This window comes from Dreissena polymorpha, chromosome 4 (assembly GCF_020536995.1).
Source record: "Dreissena polymorpha isolate Duluth1 chromosome 4, UMN_Dpol_1.0, whole genome shotgun sequence".
In the NCBI taxonomy this organism is placed as follows: domain Eukaryota; kingdom Metazoa; phylum Mollusca; class Bivalvia; order Myida; family Dreissenidae; genus Dreissena; species Dreissena polymorpha.
The window spans coordinates 45,647,505-45,667,249 of record NC_068358.1 but is presented as its reverse complement, the minus strand read 5'-3'; the positions used below and the strand labels follow the sequence as shown (position 1 = coordinate 45,667,249).

The 19,745-nt window shown below is 31.6% G+C and overlaps 1 protein-coding gene across 15 annotated transcripts in view; it reads right to left on the bottom strand.

Moving 5' to 3' along the window:
- Window positions 1–19,745, bottom strand: part of LOC127877767 (early endosome antigen 1-like) — a 65,093-nt gene that overhangs the window by 39,132 nt on the left and 6,216 nt on the right. For 9 of the 15 annotated variants that reach the window (XM_052423980.1, XM_052423985.1, XM_052423988.1 and 6 more), the window contains exons 2-11: window positions 17,743–17,798; window positions 16,931–17,062; window positions 16,746–16,808; window positions 16,154–16,204; window positions 10,027–10,089; window positions 9,463–9,549; window positions 8,982–9,095; window positions 5,143–5,214; window positions 4,822–4,860; window positions 4,310–4,363 (exon numbers count right to left, since the gene is read on the bottom strand). In XM_052423980.1, the coding sequence (XP_052279940.1) occupies window positions 4,310–4,363; window positions 4,822–4,860; window positions 5,143–5,214; window positions 8,982–9,095; window positions 9,463–9,549; window positions 10,027–10,089; window positions 16,154–16,204; window positions 16,746–16,808; window positions 16,931–17,062; window positions 17,743–17,786 (719 nt within the window). In that variant the 5' untranslated portion in view covers window positions 17,787–17,798. Of the gene's footprint in view, window positions 1–4,309; window positions 4,364–4,821; window positions 4,861–5,142; window positions 5,215–8,981; window positions 9,096–9,462; window positions 9,550–10,026; window positions 10,090–10,322; window positions 10,422–16,153; window positions 16,205–16,745; window positions 16,809–16,930; window positions 17,063–17,742; window positions 17,799–19,745 lie in introns of those variants that run through there. The other 6 variants (XM_052423984.1, XM_052423990.1, XM_052423991.1 and 3 more) reach the window with 4 other exon arrangements.

The window sequence follows — 19,745 nt, the reverse complement described above, 5'->3', positions numbered from 1 at the left end:
CGGACTATCGTACAATGGCATCTTCTGAAGATCCACGTTTACATCTTAAGAAGTTAGCGGTGAACCACATGAAAATCAGTTTACACGCCCGTTTTCTACAAAATTGTATTAATGATGATATTGTTCCGAAGGGTCTACGAATTTCACTCAAGGTCAGCGTAGGGAATGACTCCGCCAAACTTCAAAGTGACATTGACGCCTTGTTACAGAAGGTTAGTGTTGAAATTTGTGAGAGAATTCGAGCCGACCATCTGCGGCGGGCACACAGCATTGAACAATCTATTGAAGATCTCAGAAAATCTTTACAACAAGAACTTTCTAACAATGATTTCAATACAATGGAAAATGATATTTACTAAGAAACAGAAGAAAAGCAGATTCTATTAAATAAAACACACGAAAAAAAGTTAAACATATTGAGAAATGAACAAATTAAATATAAACAAAAAGAAGTTAAAAAAGCGATCAGGGGAGAAAAAACGTCCACCAATAATTATTGTAGCACCAAAATACAAACTAAATCAACGGTTGATACTGATCATAATGAAGGTTGGCACACAGTCGCAAGAAAGCAAAAATTACCCAAACAGCAATCTGCTCCAAATCAGAAACGGACACAGGAAACGTATTCGTTCAAAAGGCCAAAGTGAAACAAAACCGAATAGAAACTCCTGAGAAAAATAGTACAACTACAATTCTCAATCCAGGAAAAGAATCTTCTATCTGCTCAGATACAAAATCCACATCTTCAAAAAACGAGCGTACCCCGGGCACAAAGATGTCTTACCGAGAGGCCGTAATCAACGGGGCTACAAAAACAACACTGATGAAGGAACACGAAACATCACTTATTCACACAATGGAAATTTTAATAAAAACAGTGAAAGACCTGATTGTCAAATCAAACCAAAAACAAGACGTTTTGCAAAATTTAAAAACAGAAGGGAGTACAAGAAATTTCAGAAAAGAAAGAAACACATTCAGCAGGGTAAGGAAACAGTTTTAAATTTATCAGACCGTATATTATCAGACACTGAATACATTCTTTTAGGAAAAGGTTTAGGCTTTTGCCCTCGTATAAAATCTCATGATAAAGTTAAATTAGCGGAAGAAGTTTTTTCTTTTTACCAGAAGATTACGTTTAAAAGAATATTTTGCCGACCTTAATAAAACAGATATACACAATACTACTGAAAATGATGAATATATACACCTGCCGTTTTTTAACAAGATACCATCTACATTTACACCTCCTAGTGGAAGAGACATATATCTTGATTTTTACATAGAAGCCATTACAAATGAAATTCTACATACTGATAAGAAGAAACGGTTCCGACCAAATATCTCCAAAGACTAACTACAAGCCTTGAAAAATTTAGCACATGATCCTAATATTGTTATTAAAAAAGCCGACAAGTCAAATACTATTGTAGTAATGAATAAAAATAAATATATTGAAGAAGTTACTCGTCAATTAATAGATGAGCATTTCTACAAAAAAAGTGAACAACAACCAACACCAGTCAGCGAATGAAAATATCCAAAAATGTTTTGAAGAAATAGAGAACAACAACCCCGGTATAAGTAAGCAGTTTGATTTATTTCCAACTAATATCCGTAATCCCCAGTTCTACATTCTGCCAAAGACACACAAGCCATTTGATGCCAGTCTTCCACTTGGATATCCTGGTCGGCCCATCGTGTCTGCATGCAGTTCCAACACGGAAAATATTTCTAAATACTTGGACTATGTTTTAAATCCAGCTATGCAGCATTTACCATCGTATGTTAAAGATACAACAGACTTTATTAACAAGATAAAAAATATTAAATTGAAAAAAGATTGCTACTTTGTAACCTTAGATGTATCTTCTTTATACACTAACATTCCCCATAGTGAAGGAATAGATGCTTGTAAATATTTTTTAAGAAAAGGAACTATAAATAACCATGTAAATGTTGATGATGTTGGCAAACTTTTGCAAGTTGTTCTTGAAAATAACTGTTTTGATTTCAATAATGATACTTATTTACAAATTATGGGTACTGCTATGGGAAGTCCTATGGCACCGTCTTATGCTTCCCTTTTTATGGGTAAATTTGAGGAAGATTTTCTTAACAATACCTCTATTAAACCATATATTTGGCTTAGATTTTTGGATGACATTTTTATGATATGGAATGGCTCTTTAGAAGATTTAAACACTTTTATTTATAATTTAAATAACTTCCATTCAACCATAAAATGTACCTCTCATATATCTCAACAGTGTGTATCTTTCCTTGATGTTTCTATATCAAAAAGTGAATTAGACACTGTGGTTACAAATATTTTTTGTAAACCCACTAATATGCATTTATACTTAGATATTACGTCATCTCACCCCATGTCCTGTAAGCGGAGTATTCCATACCGTAAGGCAAAGCGCTACAGACGTATTATTTCTGATGATGATGTATTCAACCAGTCCTTATCTAGTTTATTTAAGTATTTTAAAAGTAGAAATTATCCAACAAATGTTATTGAAAATGGATTTTCTCAAGTGAAAAATATGACACAGGAAAGTGCATTATGTGTTACTCAGAGAAATATTGATTCAATAATACCATTTACTGTATGTTTTAACACATCACTTCCTAATATTGCTAAAATTTTACACAAATACTGGGATTTGTTCAGATTATCAAACAAGGAAAGTGTTAAGTCTTTACATTCATTTAAACCTATTTTGGCCTATAAAAGACCTAAGAATATACGTAACAGCCTTGTAAGATGTTCAGTGTCTTATAACAGTACTGATATTCATTTATCGGGTCAATGTAACCGACCAAGATGTACACATTGCAATAATATAAACATATGTTCAAGTTTCAATAGTAGTGTTACTGGTTTATCGTATGATTTACGCTATGATGTTGATTGTACTTCGCGCAATGTTATATATCTTATTACATGTAAAAATTGTAATAAACAATACGTTGGACAAACTAATCAGAATGTTTCCCGCAGAATGAATCGCTAGATTTGATATCAGAAATTGTTCAATAAATCCTATTTCACATGTTGCTACACATTTTGGATCTACTGACAATGATTGCACTTTATCAGATTTCTCCTTTGTACCAATTGATGTTGTTCAAAACAATCTAGACCGTTTGTGTAAAGAAACATATTGGATACACAAATTAAAAACTATGATTCCTAACGGTCTAAATAATAAACTGCTGTATGACATATAGAACATAAACATAATTTACATATACATTTGATGTTTGTCTATTACTATGTTTTTTTTATAAATTATATTATTACTAATAGACTGTTGTATCAGCAATGATCCATCTCTGTATTATGTAATATGTAATATTATGTACTATATATTTTTCCGCCAAACGACGTTACGTTATTGTATGACGTTGACGTCACTTCCTTTGTATTTGTTTATATTAATGTACTACTGATGAAGGCTACGGCCGAAACATGTTTAGTACCAGAAACATTTAAATAAACAGTGACGTGTTTGTACGATTTATTTAATTTTATACTTTATATAAGCAATCTTCGTAGTTTCACAAAATTAAACGACAACAACAGAACTCTCCAAATTATTCAACTGTTTCGCGTTGCAACGCTTTATAATGTTCAGGTTTTTAAATCGTCAAAAGATGCATATAATGGCTATATTAGACCATAGAAAATGTTCAGTATTTCTGTTTCCTCACAAATATCATAACTAAACCGAAAATTTGCAAATCTGAAACAACTTTTTTCAGTTTTGTCAATTTACCAAAACGTGAAAAGATCCCTTTAATATCAAAACAATCGTCATAACTAAAGCCATTTAATGTTTTATACGGTAAGAAATCGTATTCATTTATACACCGAACATCGACTGCAAACATATATTAATAGTACTTTAAAAGATATTCATCGCATCTACACATAAGTTTATTAATTTGCAGGTACCTATAATAAATATCATGAGTGAAATTTGCGAACTTTTCAACATATTATATGGAGTGTGAAAATAACCCTAGCAATAAGAATCCATTTAAAAAATGTCTTTTAAAGATTTGAGGGTGTTAGAATCAATGATTTATTCATGTAACATGTTGCAAGTCGTGAACCAAGTACCTTTTACTTCATGAAAACTTTACAGTTACAAGAGTGAGTTTTCTGTAAGAAATCATGTACTCGCACGCCTTATTAATGTTCCCTTACTAGTATATAATGGTGGTGAATTAATGAAATATGTAAGTATGTTCCGTCAACTATTAAAGACGCATTATAAGGAGCTTTGCATACTTCACGCCTCCTAGTTCGGACGATAGTCGATCAATTTCTTGTTTGTTCTGCTCCCTGAAAAAAATTGGTCCGTGAATAAATATATTTATTTGATATTAGTTATTCCAAATACTGACAAAAGGACGACTTTGGTATCGATTATTCAAAATATATTTGAGTAAATGATGAATACGCAGTTTTTCGTACATATATTTCGAATATCGAGCGCAGTTAATTTCGCATTGTGTGTCCTATAGATAGATAGAAATACGAAAAACTGTAATAACGAAAGTTTTTTAAGGACTAACGGACAGCGGGAGTGACGACTAAAATAATTGTGTTAATTCAATTCGCAACAAAAGAAATTGAATCGCAATGAAATGAAAGTTCAGCCGGACCAAGTCAGGGTATTTCAGACTTTTCCGGTTAACAAGCCACATGACAAGTATAAATAAAATGTCATGAATACATCTTTTTCTCCTTCCATTGTATAACAGAATAACATTTAAATGTGGTTATTTTTTATGACTCACAGTTGTTTCTGCAATGTCTTAGTGTCGATCGAACCACTGCTAAAACGAAATAAAGACATTGAGAAACATTCGGTCATTATAATATTAAACTGATCAACATACAACTCTAAATATACTACATGTATTTTTTATGATAACAATAGAATATTTTTTCTTAAACATGCAAATACCGAAAAGTTTTCTAAAAATTATTTAGTTCTAATCGATAAACAATAATAATATCGATTGTGCATGAAGGTTTGTTTACCGACAATATAATTAATATACGAGTTATCAACATACCTCTCTCTAATAGAGCAATTGCTTATCTATCAAATTTACCTTTGATTGGTTGTGGTTTTAAGCTCTTCGACATGTTTTTTCAGGGATGCAATTTCTGTATCTTTGTTGTTGCTGAAATGTTCATAACAAGAAAACAACAGATAATGATCATTAAGGAAGAAGCAGCCTAATTGTCGTAATACCATGTGTGTGTTATTGTGTTTTCTCTTCATAATTTAAGGCTAAAGAATAGAGGGTGTGATTTTAAAGGGACCGTCAACCACGATTGACGAAAAAAGAAAAGTTATAAAATACAGTGTTTTTTTTAATTATTAGTTTATATTGATTAAAATATCACGACTGGTATATTACATTACTTGAAAAAGTTGTTTAGTTTTCATATGTTCAGTATATTCGGTAATAAATTTGACTGGGTACAGGTACCAGGTAACTTACAGTTAACTATAAATAACGCAAGTAGATTGATCACCATCGTTGCGTGGTAAACCCAGGAATGCAAATTGTGCATGCGTAGTGAATTGTATATGTTTTATATATAAAATGACCATTCTACATGCGTTTTTTATAGTGTGTATATCGTTATGTCACCTATTTTTGCGATGTACTTTCGATTACACATCGCGAAATTTTATTACCGAATGTACTGAAAATATTAACTGTTTTCAAGTAATGTTATATACCAGTCGTGATATCTTAATCAATATATACTAATAATTGTAAAAAAAGAAGGTATGTTAGGTAAAAAAAGACGGTATTTTAGAACTTTTCTCTTTTCGTCAATCGCGGTTGACGGTCCCTTTAAAATTTCGAAAATTTGCCTGAAAACACTGCTTGAATTACATGTCAAAAATGACATTTAACGTAATAAAATTTATTATTATTTTATGAATAAATACTTTAGTGACAGGAATTATTATGTTTGAGAACATTAATATACTTAATGTTGGTAGCATAAATGAGAATCGGAGTCATTTAAAAACAGTTTCTAGAAAATCTAAAACAGCAAAAATGACAACATAAATAAACTATTACATCTGACTGATGAATAAATAAAAATATTATATTGAAACCAAGTTAAAAAAAAACCATATATACAGACATGATAATGATGCGGAGAATGACATTACACAAAATAAATCATCTCACAGTAGTTTATGACAATCTTAAAATATTACGGTATTTTTACCAAGAATAATTGACAATATGAATGCTTAAAATACATATATTTGTATTTATACTTCGATTAAAAATATATCACGATCGTATCGTGAAATTGCCAATATAATTGATTTCCGAGTTTACGGTTCACACGTGTTTACACATTTATTATTACGAAGTCAACACGCAATATTTTTAACCTGACTCTTATCAAATAAATTATACCTTATACATAGTTTATTTACAAAAAAAAGATATTTTAATTATTTAAGTCGATTTAACCCGATATTTCCGTTACTTCCTTAATATGATTAAAATGAATATTTAATTATTTAAATCGGCGCCATCGCAAGCTTACAGGTTGTTACAATGAATCATTTGTCATTTGTCGAGGTTGAACATTATTTGCGTCCACATGCTATAACTCCGTTGGAAAGTAAAAAGTTTAATCATTAATTTAAAGGCCATTAAGTAGTATTTTCTGCCTGCAAAAGTCCATTTCAGTTTTGATTCGTGTTTAAGATTTTGCAACACCCTAAATGATATGAAGAATTAGGGCAAAAACGGATCAACCGTAATACTATGCGTGTTGATAATATATTATATTAAAATATATGCAAATCTTGTTGATTCTTTCAATAAATGATCTCAATCTTAATGTTTTAGTTATGTTCCATGTTCAATATCGATGATTAGATATTATTCAAACAATTTTCATGGTTTATAAGATGCCCATATCTTTTCGATCTATTTAGGATTTTCAACAGATAATTCACACAAGAACGTCATGCGTAAAGTGTAGATACCAGATAACATATAGAAAACAATAAATAACAAAAAATGAATATAATTTATAACTGGCAATTTTACTTGGTCATTGTAAACAACACAGTTCATGTTTCGACAGTTCAAATAGCGTGTTAGATGCCCTCCTGAATGGTTTCGATCACGTGATCCGTTATGGCTACAACTGATCCGCGAATGCATGAATTCTGAGGCGAAAAAAAGGTATCACAAATACATTTTTCCTGCGCTGCAAATAAGACTATGCCTTGAAACAGTAAGCAAAGGTAATATTAAATCAAACTGGTGTAAAAGAAGTCTCAAAACATTTATTGCTTTTCACCAGAACAACTTTATTACGCTACTGATCCGGTAATGATAACTTGACTGTATTGCATATTGCTTAATAAAATATAATTTAATAAATTATTGAGAGCAAAAGTTAATGGAAAGACTTTGGCATGCTTTAAGTATCAAACAGATCAGTTGGAGAGGTTTAACTTAAATTCGTTTCTTCGTTAAATTCGTTTCTATATTTACATAGACCGTGATAATTTTCGTGAGGAGCAACACCTTGTAACAATACTGAATTAAAGCAGCTGTATGTAAGTCCTTATTATAAATTAACTTAATATTAGACGAGAATGTGTTCAATACATCTTGTTCGCTCCATACAAGTTGAGCTTCGCCAATAAAACTCGAAACTCGCCTTATATGGAAACAGGTCGGCCAATACGAGATTCAGCCAATCAGAAACCAGAAAAAAAACTCGGCCTTATACGAGAATCTGAATTATCGACAATTTTGACGCCAATTTGAAGTTGTATGCTTAGTATTGGTGCAAAAGTTTAAATCTTTAAAAATATAATATTGCAGTTTACTTAAAGCACTCAGCCCCTAATATATTCAGCTCCCTTTGTCGACAATAACAATTGTGGAATAAAACCACAACAGTAAGGTTCGATATTTAAGCATAACAACTTTGAATATTTTCAAGCTACAATCAACGCCGAAAGCAAAACTAATTCGAAATCATGGAGGATTTACACATTACAAATGCAATTCCTAATGGCAATAAGTAAGCTTTCAATCCTTATTGTCTTTCTGAGTTGTATTTAAAACAACGGTAAGTGGATCCAGTGTGGCTGGAATGTTATTCAGGTAAATTTTGCATAATTTCGCGACCTGTCAAATTCATTGAAATTGTGTTCCTGCATCATGTAATCATATAAAGCACAAATTCCAGAATATATAAATATTATATAACTAACGATTTAACTACTGTAAAATCATAAGTATTTGTGGGAGATTATTTGGTTTTAATTTCGTGAATAGAACGATCCACGAATTTAATATTAACACATGTGAACATGGCCGACAAATTGCTCTTTTTCAAAATCAGAATTCCACGAATTCACGTGTAAACAAAAGAGTATTTGTATTAACGAAATTTTATGCCGACGAATAAAAACAAAATTAACACACTGGGATTTATTATTGTATATTGATTGTACATTAATTTCACGTACTACCATGAATACGGACAAACGATTTATAAATCTTAAAGTATACATTAATCACATATTTTAATAGAATAATGTATAATTTATCACATCGCCTTTGTAAAATTGTTCGCTGAAGAAGACATATTTAACTAGTGTAATATTTTATACAGCTGGAACTATAACGACTAAGAACCGTGGAAGCTGACCGTGCAATCCAATCAAATGATGTAACTCTTTGGTGGATATTACACTAAATGATACGAAAAAAAGCTTTTAATTAGTGTGTGTTCTTTAAAATGTGTTTAAATAATAAGTGTGCATCTTAGAACCATTAAACATATTTGATATTTATGGGAAAAAGCATCGATTCAAAAAGGTAAAAGAAAGATGCACCACTATATCAAAGAGCTGGCACACAGTGAGTTCACTTACAATTTAGCTAGATTACTGAGGATGTTGTTGCGAAGTCTTTTAATCTCCTCTTCTTTGGTCTTAATTGTAATGTCTTTTTCCTGCTTCTCTCTATTCAGGGAGTTTATATTCGATCTTTAAAAATAAATAATTTGTAATATAAATGCACAACATGTACAAATAGTATACTAGGTTTATGAGAGTAAAGAAAAGTTCTTACACCAAAAACAACATCCCACGTAACAAATTTAAAAAAGAAGTCTCAATATTGTCCGTATTTCTTATATTATACAGAGGTGAAATATTAAAAAATAATAACTCGGTGTGACATGATGTCAATATGAAACAGAGTTGTAATCATACACGTTTCTGCCAGAAAAAAAAGGTGTTAAAAAATCAGCGACAGATATAAGAACAAAAAGCTACGTGCATGTGATTCTTTGTTTCGGGAGAAAATTAAAATCCTATCTTAAAAGGTATATAAATCGACATATGTAAGTACCTTGCTTCTGTTAGTTGCTTTTTCAAGTCATCTCGTTCTGATTGAGCTGTTTGGAGGTCAAGTTTCAGTGTTTCTTCTGCTTTCGCCCTTTAATGAAATTGTATTTTCGAAGTGTCGTGCATCGGCTCATTATAAAGTATCAGTGTATACAATTATATTTGAAAAATTAACGGCACGATTTTGTAACGTAAATGTCTCATTTTTATTTAAAATATATCATCAAAATACTTATATAAATTGATATTTAAAAATGTGTTCACCTTCACAACGGCGCGTATGCAAAGAAACTAACGTTTAGTCAAATCGACAAGCATGACATGCACATACAGTCAACCTTAAAAAAATACACTTTGTACAGTCGTAGACGAGCGATGGAAAATATCCACTGACGTGGGCGCTGTTGATACTGCGAGTTCAATGTTTTTTCAGAACATGGTATGGAAAAATAGTTGTCTTTGCTTAAATTGTTTTCCTATAATCTTCCATTTGTCTATGCGTAATGCAACAAATAAATGTGCTGATTAATTACGATTTAATATATTGACCCTTAAGACTGTCACTTACTTCTGATTGAGCTTGTTGGTCAGTTCCTTAATTTCAACTTTGGCTTTGTTTAACTCGCCAGTGCTGAAAAGATAAATATTGTAACACTGTCTAACATAAACGTAGAAAGAGGCGATGAAACAATAACATCAATCAAATTTATACAGGTTAGAAAAATAAACCACATGAAATATTTTCATATTTCCATAAAGTTATGTAGTATATGTTTAATGTATGACTTAATGACATGTCTGAATAAACCCAAATGCACAGGCAGTAAAACATCCGTAAAGAAGCTCAACATAGATGTGACTTACATTGGTATTACATTCATCACGAAACAAATATATAGGTTGCCAATATGTGCTTCGATATGTCTCAAATTAGCAAATGTATTGTTAGGATTTATGCATTCTTCAAAATTGTATAGACTATTGAGGTAAAACTTGGTTATATACACCTACGCCGGAGACCGTGTCGTGTATTGATCTAAAAAAAAAGAATACCTGGGTATGAACAATGTGATGATAAACGTTGGAAGTGTTTTTTTCAAGCCAAGATACATGATAAGGTTGTCGACAGTGCAAAATCCGGCAAACTCGACCGATGTTCAGATGAAATCACAAACGCTCGATGCAAAGTTGCCCCGTGTATGTCGCAAATTCGATTCTTTTTAGCGATCTTACATCATATTGCTGCAATCTAGCATCGTGATTTTGCAATCGCGCATGATGTTATCGTAATCACGCTTTGAGTGACTTGTAATTCTTCAAGAGCTTAAGGTAGCGCACCTCTAATGATTTCCCGCGATTTCTTCGAAGGTTGAAGAGCCTACTATTAGGTGCCGTAGCCTAGTGGTTAAGGCGATAGACTAGAAATCTTTTGGGATATTCCCGCGCAGGTTCGAATCCTTCCGACGACGTATACTTTTTTGCGACGCGTTTTATTTATTTTCTAACGTAATTTGATTTAATATGGCATATAAGCTATATTTATTGTTAAATATGTTGCAATTTTTATGCACATTCTTTAATTATTAAAATTAAAACAACGTTATGGCGAAATTGGGTGATTTACTGTTGAAAATACGAACCATGCATGTTGCATTTTTATTTTTATTTCAAAAAGTAAACGGTAAATCTGTCTATTTCTTGGTATTTTTGCTGTATATAGTGTTTCTATAAAAACTAAGTTTAAAATATGACTTAAATGATACTTTTTTGAATTTTATGACACTTTGTTTTTAACCGACCCAATTTTTACTTGGCTGAAATCACTTACATTTCATGGCGCTCTTCCATAGATAAAAATTTGTAAAAAATAAATGTCTGTAAAAGAATACTTATTTCATCTTGTTTAAACTTTAAACACCTTTACAGCATCTGTACACACCAACTGCATGCCCATATTTGGAAATTTGAATGAATTATGGAACTTTTATATACCCCAGGGGTGAAAATAAACTGGACAAAAGCCGAGCGTGGGGGTGGTTTTGAAAAAATCGGTATATTTTTTTAAAAAGCATGGAAAGACTACCTACAAATTTGCATGTAGTTCAGTGAAATGATGCTGATTAAGAAAATAATTACTTAGATTATATTTGGATATGTGCCCATTAGAGGTGCGCTACCTTAAAGTGCAGAATCGCGATTCATAGCTGCAGGATTATTATGTGAAAGTTCCCTATAAAAACATATGTACAATTACTTGATTGGCTGGTTCAATCGAAGGCCGTTGTGTTTCATTTCATCAGCTTTAATGTGAACCGGTTTTAATGTTAAAAGTTAAAAACTTAACTGATCTCTTCTGTAAATACTGATAAAGTTTGGTTCATGAGTCATTCAAATCCGTACCTTAATCTTTAAATGTAAAGAAGTAAACATTTATTTTATGTTGTTATGTCGCGGTTTAGAATGCGGTGTCATTTCAATAACAGAGTTTTCAACTTTACCTACAAAATGTTAATGGATAACTCAATACACTTTGAATTCTTATATTTAATGTAAATGGGATTAGACTGTTAAACTAACGTTTAAATAAGTAAAACTGTTTTTAAAGCGAAAGTAAATTATCATAACCGGTATTCACATTTTGAAAACCTTCGCAAGCCCGCGGCTTCGTCATGCTGATACACAAGCTGAAACAACTGCACTTGGTATGCAAAATACTTTTAGAGTAAAGTTGTTTGCTCCCGTGGTAGTACTGTAAAATATTATCTTAGTAAAGATAGAACTTTTTATTATTGTTTGCGGGAATGAAAATGAGAAATTATTTTTATCATGTTATTAACTATTAAGACGTTTTATGACAGTTCAATTTCTCAATGATGTGTGTTTATTTGGTAAATAAATCAATATAACAGTCAGTATGGGATTTCAGTGAATATTTGCCGTTAATTTCAGTGCTGCTACTGACCATATACAAAGTTACGTATTTCAACGGCATTTACTCGAACGAACACTAGGCATAAATTAACCGGTACAGTGCAGTGTAGGCTTACGTTAACAAAAACAGTAAAAAGGCCATGGTCTTAGAGTAAAAACGCAAGTGCAAGACTAACTAATTTAAAAATGCTATTTAAAATGATAAACTGTCGAAGGTGAACAATGGAGTAGTGCTCTAAAAAAGATTTATTATAGGTATGAATTGTTGTCATCTCGATTTATTCTGACCTGTAAACATGAAATCGGCCATGAAAAAAATTAACCCAGAATAATTAAATACTGTAGTTGAAAAAAACAACAATTTTAGTACCAAGATGGCGTAAATCCCATGTCATGTACATTAATATGTACCATCTAGGTATTGACTGATAGTAACATTTGACTGAGACTTTACCAACGTCTTGTGAAATGAAGAGGTTCGTTATTTTAAAATGTTATGTCTTAACTTCTTTTTTATCTTAACAAATACTTTGCATTCGGACATAAACTTCTTACGCTTTGTAAAGAAAATAGTGTTTTTATTGCGAATGGGCGTTTAGAACCAGGGCTTAATACATGTTATAATTTTTGTAGAAACACTGTCGGTGCAAGCACGGTTGACTATGTGATTGTTAATTACAATATGTACTCGCGTATAAGCTCTATGAATGTACTTGATTTGACCGAATTCTCTGATCATTGCCCGATTGATTTTACTTTACTTTGTGATAAATGCTTATCAACAAACCAAGGTCATAGCTTTATAAAAATTGATTGGAAACAAAATAATGTAGATTTCTTAAATCATACTTTGGAAGATAAAAGATTAGTTTTCGACGAAATAACAAATAAATTGCTATCGGACCGTGACACTATTGATAACTGTGTAGACGCTTTATCGAATATAATCTTTGATATCTCTTTTCAGCTTAACGGTAAAACTGTACACACAGGCAGTAAACAGGGTAAAATTAATCGCGTGAAAAAATCATTGTGGTTTAACGAGGATTGTAGACTGAACAAAAACGAGTTTTATGATTGTAAAAGAATTTATAAACGTTATCCTTGTGACGCGAACAAGATTAAATTTTTAGATTCCAGAAATAAATATTGCCGCGTTAAAAGGGAGACAAAACGTACATTTTTTAATAAAGAAAAGCATACTTTAGCTAAACTAAGCAAAAACAATCCAAAACATTTTTGGCGATATATAAACAAATATAAAAAGAAAAATGTCTCAAACAGTAATGGGATCGACATGGATCAATTTTTAAACCATTTTAAACAATCATCAAATACTGCACATAGCAGTACATTTAATCCTAATGACACCTATGACTTGAATTTGTTGCCATCTATTGAAACGCTTGATTGTGCATTTACTGTAGAAGAAGTGAAAACAACGATATCTAACATGAAGCGTAATAAAAGCTGTGACTTGTTAGGCAATGTAGCCGATTTCTTTATTGATTCTAATGATTTTATCTCACCATATCTTACTAAAATTTTCAATTATATTTTCGATCGTGGTATTTATCCAGTTTCTTGGTGTAAAGGTGCTATCATACCAATTTTTAAAAAAGGGGACAAGAAAGAGCCTTCCAATTATCGAGGAATCACACTTGTTAATATAATTTCTAAAATATTCTCATTATGTCTACGCAACAGAATCAATTGCTGGTGTGAGGGAGAAAATATGTTTAATCCTTCTCAATTCGGTTTTAGAGACAAACGTAGTACAAGCGATTGTATTTTTATCTTACATAGCATTATACAAAATGTTCTTTTGCAGAAACATAAGTTATATTGTGCTTTTATTGATTATGAAAAGGCTTTCGATACAGTAATCCACGAAGCATTATGGATTAAATTAATTGAATCAGGTCTCAGTTGCAAAATAATAACAATGATAAAAAGTATATATGCAAATGTTAAGTCATGTATAAAAAACACACAGGATATGTCGTACTCCGACTTCTTTGATGTATCTCTTGGTGTTAAACAAGGAGAACCCCTGTCGCCGCTACTTTTTATATTGTTTATAAATGATATTAAAGATTGTATAAATGTTCAAAATCTGTCAAATGCAGATTTGCATCTGCTATCTGTCTTTATGTTGATATTTGCTGATGATATTGTATTATTTACTACTAACCCAGTAAGCCTTCAGAACCAACTTAACAATTTATACCTTTACTCTACTAAATGGGGTCTTAAAATTAATACAAATAAAACGAAAATATGCATATTTGAAAAACGAAAATGCAGGTGCAACTACACATGGTCAATAAATAACGAGAACCTTGAAATTGTCAACAGTTTTGTATATCTGGGTATAAAATTCCTTTACACGGGAAATATGTCTAATACTGTAAAAATATTAAATGAACAAGCACTTAGAGCATATCATCATCTTGTATCTATTTTTGGCCGTGTCAAATTAGATGTCAAAACCAAACTAGCTCTATTCGATGCATTAGTAACACCAATCATACTTTATGGTTCTGAAGTCTGGGGCATTTATGACAACCCTGATATTGATAAATTACATTACAAATTTTGCAAAAATATTCTTTGTGTAAAACAATCTACTTCTAACTATGCTGTTCTTAGTGAATTGGGTAGATTCCCTCTAGCCGTTTTATGCAAACTTAGAGCATTACGTTATTGGATGAAAGTCGCAAATAACCAAAATTCATTATTGTACCAAGTTTTTATGGAACAAATGAATGTTTTAACCAATTTCAATTGTACGAAAAATAATCTATGGTGTCATGCTTTGAAGTCAACTTTAGACAATCTTGGTTTGGGTTATACGCTTTATTTATCTGATTTCACGTGCGACATTTCTCACATGGTAAACCAAAGATTAAAAGACCAATTTGTTCAAGAATGGAGCGATACTTTAGCTTCTCAGTCCAAAATGGAAATGTACTTGAAATTTAAAAAAAGCTTCGAATATGAAAAATACCTTGATTGTATATCTAATGAAAAGTTAAGAATCCAAATGAGTCAATTTCGTCTAAGTTCCCATTATCTAGAAATAGAAGTTGGCAGATATAGTGGGCTGTCCCGAGAAGAACGCAAGTGTAAACTCTGTAACCAAAATGTCTGTGAATCCGAATATCACTTTTTATTATGTTGTCCATTATATAATGATTTGCGTGTAAAATATAATGTCAGGACACCATGGCCTTCCATAAGTAAATACATATTAATGATGTCTTCCAAAAATGTTCTTAAGTTAAAAAGCATTGCGAAATATTTAGTTGAAGCGTTCAAACTTAGATGTGATACTTTAAATCATCTAGCTGTTGTATAATTGCATGTTAAAAGACATAACTGTATTTAATAGTCAAACATATATGTTTTTGATTGACATATTTGCTCATGTTTAAATTGTATTATTGCATGATTCCCTGTCTTGGCCATATTTCTATTGTATATATGTTCTTGGCCAAAGGCAGAATGCCGGATTGCCAATAAACTTTGAAACTTTGAAACTTTGTAAGGAAAAAATGTTTTGTAGCATTTGCTGATACTGCTATTTACTTTATTTTGAAAATGCATTATGATGTACGGTGACAAGACATGCATTGAAAACAAAAAGTCATTTTAAAACTTAAAACAAAAATTGGTACGTACGAGTAATGAGAACAATATTTATGATTGTTTTAAAATGAGTTTAAATGTTGTATCACTTAGAATTTAATAAATTGTCATACTTTTCATTTGAAGAATTTCCGTTTCGTAGCTTAACTATTGTTTCCTCTGCACTGCGAAAATAACACATACAAATAATTAAAACATAAGTATGAGTAGAAAATATTTCACTTAATATGTAAACGTAAATTTTGGAAAAATCATTCACCTTATTATAATCAGCAAACTTATATAAAAAGTGTATATGAGTAAAACATACATTTTAATGTGTCAAATATACACCCAGTCAGACTAGTAACGCGATACTTGAATGATAATTTATCTCAAAAGCGGTTTAATATATCAGCTTGAGAATTTAAACGTTGTTGTTCAAACTCATTTCTTATAAAGCTGAATTGAATCATTATAAATATCTGGACCAGTTTCGAACATTTTTCACCTTAAAGCACGCGACAATTGAGCTATTCGAATATTTTTCAAAAACTAAACTTAAATCAAACATGTTTTCGATCATGCAAGAAAAATCCATGTGCGGATAACGGATCAGTTCAGATAAAAAAATCCAGAAGACTTAAGACAAGATATTTACCGGGCTCGACTATAGACTTACAGCATTAAGGGTCTTAGTAATTTAATGGACACGTTTAATATTACCTTTTTAAGGCGTCCTCGAATAGCGCGTATGTCTGAGGTTCACTTTTCTTTTCAAACACTTTCCTGTAAAAGAAAAAACACTTACAAGATGGATTTATTTCATTGCGCATAAATTATTATTATTATTATTATTATTATTATCAAATCAAAAATAAATAAAAATAAAATAAGGTCGGGTTTCTTACGGATCAAATTCCTTCTCTAGGCATTCGATGCGATATTTTAGGGCATCGTTTTCCTTCTGGAGCTCTGACACGCTTTTGGCAACTGCTGTGTCTTTCTTCTTGTCGTGTGTTGGTGGTGGATTCTTTGATGATCTGTAATGTTGAAAAGCACATTAACACTCAAAATAAAATTGTGTACAATATTACGAAAAATAAAGTTAACACTAAAAAAATCAATGTTCCTCATAGCCGAAATTTCAACGCTAAATGTGGTCGGGTATCAGAGATTTAACGCGATACAAAACGCTCGTTTATATTTTGTATGTGGCACAATATATTCCATGTGAATTTCCGGCTACGATATCCGAACATTTAAGAGCGAACGCGATATTGGCTTTGAGCAGATTCGGAAGCAGGACGTAGTTCTCATAAATAGGTCGTTCTTCCAAAGCTGCCTGAAGCCAGTCTCGCGTTTGATTTTAAATGTTCGGATATCGTGGCAGGAAATTAACATGGAATATATTGTAGAACAATAACAAACAAAAAACGAGCATTTTGTATCTTGTTAAATCTATATGATCAAACCACATCTTGCGTTGCAATTTCTGCTATTGCTATATAAGACACTGATTTTTATGGGTTAACTTTATTTTACAAAATAGTTTGCGAAATATTCGTAGATTTTTAGTATATATGTTACTTTAAATATTTGTATATACAAATATGGCTATGTACACTCATCGTATTGATAAAACTATGCGAATTATACACTACATGTGAAGTCTTCGTATCAATAAATAATGAATAACTTCTATCCATTTAACAATACTTACCCCGGTCTTTTCGTTTGCTTTGTAGAAGAAACGGCAAATGACATGTTTTGCAGCTCCTGAAATATCAAGGATACATCGTTGGTACAAATGCCAGTGCAAAGTGAACCTCGCATATTGTATTTATACTTCCATATTTAATTCAATGTTTTCACTCAAAATGGCATTTAAAGAACATATCAAGAGGAAATGAGAATATTGCCTAAGTATATACTTTAGCATAAATAGGTGATCCATTTTAAAATCATTATTAAGATGATTTGATAAGCACAAGCGCTATGGTACTAAAGAAAGCCATTTCCTTCGCGTGTATTAAACTAGTGAATGTCTTATATAATAACACCGGCAGAACATTAAACTTGTTCATGAATGACGAAAAGCACACAACTGATGTTTATATCGTCTTCAAACTTGTGCACAGTTTGCCAAATGGAAATATTCAAAGTATTCGTAATAGATTCAAACATTTATGTATACATGATTTTCAACCAATCGGAATAATACTGACAGCGAAAAATGTTGAACAAATTTGATACATTTTTAGATGATTTTCAATTGAAATCTGTGAAATAATAAACTTTTTGTAACGCTTTCCATGAATAATTTGGAACTACGTTTTTTTACAAACATAGCGCCTAAATTGTTTAGTGAATGCGCGTTATCTCATGAAGGCAAAACACTGTTAATTCTTCTTTTTCTCGACATTACACATTATTAAGACATTACTGTGCATTATGTGTTTATTAGTTAATATATGTTATGGTATTTAAAAAAAACGAAATTACATGAATACGTCCCTGTAAAATCCAACGTTGTTTACCCTAAAAAGCCACAAAGATCAGTGTCGCTTGTTAGCATGTTTTCATTTATCCTATTACCAGATGAAAATCGATAGAATAACAACGATCGTATAAACTTTAGCTTTATACTATCGCTATTTTTAGATCAGATTTGGGTTTTTCCAAAAATTTGAGAATATGTTTTTGTCAACTACGAAAGATAAATCGCCATTAAATGCGATATAAATGGAAAAAGGGAGGAAATAACAGGATGAATAGAAGCAAGCCTCGCGCTAACATGGTTCTAAGCCTCGCATGATAAACTTGATCTTTATCCAAAACTCACATAATATTCTCCCTCTATATATAAGAGATAGCCTTTTGGTTTGTGTATGCACACACTAAATTCAATAAACAGTTAACACGATGAATACAACCAAATTTCACATTATAACGCCAACATGCTCAGTTTGATAAAACTATTATATGTTTTAGCTTGCTTATTACTAAATATGCGAATAAGCATATTACAAGATAAGTACTTATGTAAAGCATCAAAGGGCGTCGGGAATTTCAGTGTTAAAGGCACTAAATGAAGTTACATGGAGCGATTTTTTTCTACTGTAAATATTAATATATTGGCCGATTATTTTAAACGAAATAGAAAAAGATACTGGTATAACCATTATCTGATTGTGTGTTATAACCCCCAAATAACCATTATCTATGATGTTGTGTTATACACCCCAAATAATTAACATAGAACACAAATACAATTATTTGATTCTACTGGGGCTCGAACCTTGGGCCTTTCACATGTGAAGCGAGCGTGTAACCACTACACTACGGAACCGCTTGAAAAATCACCTTCTAACTAAGATATTAATAAGCAATTAATAGTCGGTTTAAATGTAAACCCGGAAATTTAAACGCTGGATAGTGAGCGGGGTTAAAGGTCCATACCAAAGGGTCCATACCACTTGCAAGATACGGGTCAGGCCTGCGGCCTTCTATATGTAGTTCTTAAACAAAACCTGTAGAAGGACTTGATAGTAATGAGACTGTGGTACTGTGATGGTGCTCCTCATTGATAAGCGGCTGCTTCCTTTATCAAGACTCATTATTACAATTAATAATACGTGTCGCGCTTCGCGCTCTATAGCGCCTTTATTAGTAACTAGGTGGTTGCTATGATAGTGGAACAAAGAAGGTTTTAATGTGTTAACG